The sequence below is a fragment of the Myotis davidii genome, unplaced genomic scaffold, assembly GCF_000327345.1.
Source record: "Myotis davidii unplaced genomic scaffold, ASM32734v1 scaffold44, whole genome shotgun sequence".
Lineage (NCBI taxonomy): Eukaryota > Metazoa > Chordata > Mammalia > Chiroptera > Vespertilionidae > Myotis > Myotis davidii.
This window is the reverse complement of record NW_006299705.1, coordinates 2,203,459-2,206,448: the sequence shown is the minus strand read 5'-3', so window position 1 is coordinate 2,206,448 and position 2,990 is coordinate 2,203,459. Positions and strand designations below refer to the sequence as shown.

The 2,990-nt window shown below is 37.4% G+C and overlaps 1 protein-coding gene across 1 annotated transcript in view; it reads left to right on the top strand.

The window, feature by feature from the left end:
* Nucleotides 1-2,990, top strand: part of GFM2 (G elongation factor, mitochondrial 2) — a 48,481-nt gene that overhangs the window by 2,227 nt on the left and 43,264 nt on the right. Inside the window, exons 2-3 of the mRNA XM_015571568.1 lie at nucleotides 603-689; nucleotides 2,019-2,103. Coding sequence (XP_015427054.1) covers nucleotides 627-689; nucleotides 2,019-2,103 — 148 coding nt within the window. The 5' untranslated portion in view covers nucleotides 603-626. The remainder of the gene's footprint in view (nucleotides 1-602; nucleotides 690-2,018; nucleotides 2,104-2,990) is intronic.

Below are 2,990 nucleotides of genomic sequence, written 5' to 3'. Positions count from 1 at the left end.
TGTTTTTGTCTCTCCATCCAATCAAATGCGTCCATGCATTTCTCATAGCTTTGATAGTGTACTCGAAACATAGAGAACATTTACTAAAACATATTTAGTAAATGTTTTAAAACTAAAGATGCTTAGTTTCTGTAATTATAGACGAGGACTTGCTAGAAGAGGACTTGCTTTTGTATATTTTTTTACATATTTATGGTAGAAAAAATCAGAATATACGGATAATTAAAAAAGTTATATTACCAACATGTAGGTAGATATTTAAACTTTCTATACTTAATTCTATACATTTTACATAAAAATTTTGGTATGATATGTTTTTATAATTTAAATAAATCTTTTTCTATACTATCTTTATATATTTTTTGAAGAATTAAAAGCATGTTGAAAAGAACAAGGAACATTTTAAGCTTGGAACTGTATTCCTCATGTTTAGTCAGAATTTCCATTTTCTGAAAAATGCATTGTTTTTGATAGCTAAAAATATTGTTCCTACTTTTTAAAAGTAATACATTTTCACTACATATCTACATATGCCTTACATATGTATTACTGACATGGAATATGTAAACTTAGTTTTATAATCTTGTATATTTCTTTTTCAGAGGATAACAGTTTAGAGGGCCAAGATGTTGTCCAACTTGAGGATATTTGCAGTGAATCATAAGAAAATATCCAGCTTGCACGTTTGTGTAAGTCTTTCTTGTAAAATTAAATATACTTCATTTCCTTTATTTCCCAAAGGAGATATATATATGTATATATATATCTTTTTTACAGGTATGGGAGAACCTGTAACCAAGAAGAAGCATGCCTTATCATTAGTTCATAAATTCATTTTACTGCTTTAAAATCACCTTTGCAGCATTTTGAAGAATATCTATTTCTGTATTCCATTTGAGGTCATTAGTGGCTCAAACAATTACAGTTTTTCTCCAGTGTTGTCATTGCTAATGCTTTCAGACTGCACACACTGTCTTACCTTGATCATTACCTTGGTGCAAATTTTAATAGCTTTGAGTTTCTTCTTTAATTTCACATTTGAACATTCCACATGGTTTCAGTTTACAACCTGCAGGAGGAACGTGGTCTTTGAAACCAAATCTGTAATTGCTTCTTCACCCCCAAGAAAAGTGTGAATTAGTGAAACCCCAACTTCAGGGGAGCAATCCACCTGGAACCTCCGCAGCCGGCAGCGCGAGGTGAACGCAGAAAAGACCTCTGAAGATGGGGCCCGGGAGGTCACTTCTTTTAAAAATATGTTTTAATTGATTTCAGAGAGGAAGGGAGAGGGAGAGAGTGATAGAAATATCAATGATGAGAGAGGATCCTGCACACTCCCCCACAACTGGTGATGGAGCATGCAACCCGGGCATGTGCCCTTGACTGGAATCGAACCTGGGACCCTTTAGTCCACAGGCAGACGCTCTATCCACTGAACAAAACCTAGGGCCCAAATGTTTTTTTAAAAGCTTTCCAGGTGATTCTAATGTGTAGGCACTCTTTTAAATCCTGAAAACATCCAATAGTTTTAGAGTTCATGACCCCCACCAGCTCTTTGCAGTTGAAGGAGTAGCCAGGGTGAGAGACCTTTTTATCATTAATGAGTCTCTGGAAACTTCAGGATCTTGGTTCTCAAACTGTAGCTGTCAGCATCACCTGGAGAGCTTATTATAACACCGATTGTTCTGCCCCATCTCCACAGCGTTTGGTTCCCTTGTTTGGAGCGGGTCCTGAGAGCTTGTCTTTCTGTCAAGTTCTCTGACGATAATGCTGCAGGTCTAGAAGAACTGGCGTCTAAGGTCAGCTTAAAATAGCAAACTAGTCTTAATTTCATTCTTTGTCTTTCCTGTAGTAAAATTTGGGTTGTCACTTTTAAAAAGAATTGGAGTTAATAAATTGGGACTGCTTTAAGGAGATTTGAAGTATTTTGTCCTCTGACAAAGCATAGTTACGATGTTAAAACTACTGTAATGAGTCATGCTGACAAAGTTAATGTCGTTTCTTTTTCTCCTCACTAGAATATGTATTGCTCTAGAATGAGAGCAAGTTTAAAACGAATAAAGCCACTTGTGCCTCTTGGAAGAAGTTACAGTTCCCTGCCAGGTAATACTGTTAGATTCTTCTCATTTTACTTACATTGCTTGCTTCTCTCTACCTCTTCCCTCTTCTTCTTTCTTCCCTCCTTCTCTCCTTGACCCCTCCTCGTCCTCTCTCCCTTTCCTCCTCTTCCTTCTCCTTCTTTCTCCTCCCCTTCCCTAGTCTCTCTCATTTGTAAGCGTCTCCCTTATTAGGGGGCTCCAACCATTTTGGAAATAGTGGCTCCTTTTACTTCTTGGCTATTTCCTTGAGATTATTAGGAGTAGGGAGTATTCTGAGATGTCAGGAGGGAACACCAATAGACTTCTTCATGCTCCTCATCTGCTGGTCATCCTAATAAGCCGAATGAAGGGAAGGGGTGAGTCAGCTTTAGTAGCTGGCTCAAAAGTTTAGCAGGTGAGTCTACTTGTAGAGTGCTCTTGCTGAAAATTGATTTTCTGGTTTTTATACAAAACAAACATTTCTGGTTTTTATACAAAAGTATTTTCTGTCAATAGAGCTTTACCAGAATAATTTATTTTGAAGGTTCTTGAGAAGTAGTTTGGTTAACTTTCTATCTGGGATAGTTTAGGGTAGCTAATAGGCTATTAAAAGCTGGGAGCCTGATACAACTTAACAAAAGGAAGATAAACAATCCATTCAAAAAAGGGCAAAGGACCTAAAAAGACACTTTTTGAAAGAGGCCAAAAAACATATGAGAACATGCTCAGAGCCACTAATCATCCGGGAAATGCAAATCAAAACAACAATGAGGTACCATCTCATCCCTGTCAGAATGGCTATCATCAACAAATCAACAAACGACAAGTGCTGGAAAGGATGTAGAAAAAAAGGAACACTTGTGCACTGCTGGTGGGAATGCAGACTGGTGCAGCCACTGTGGAAGACAGTAG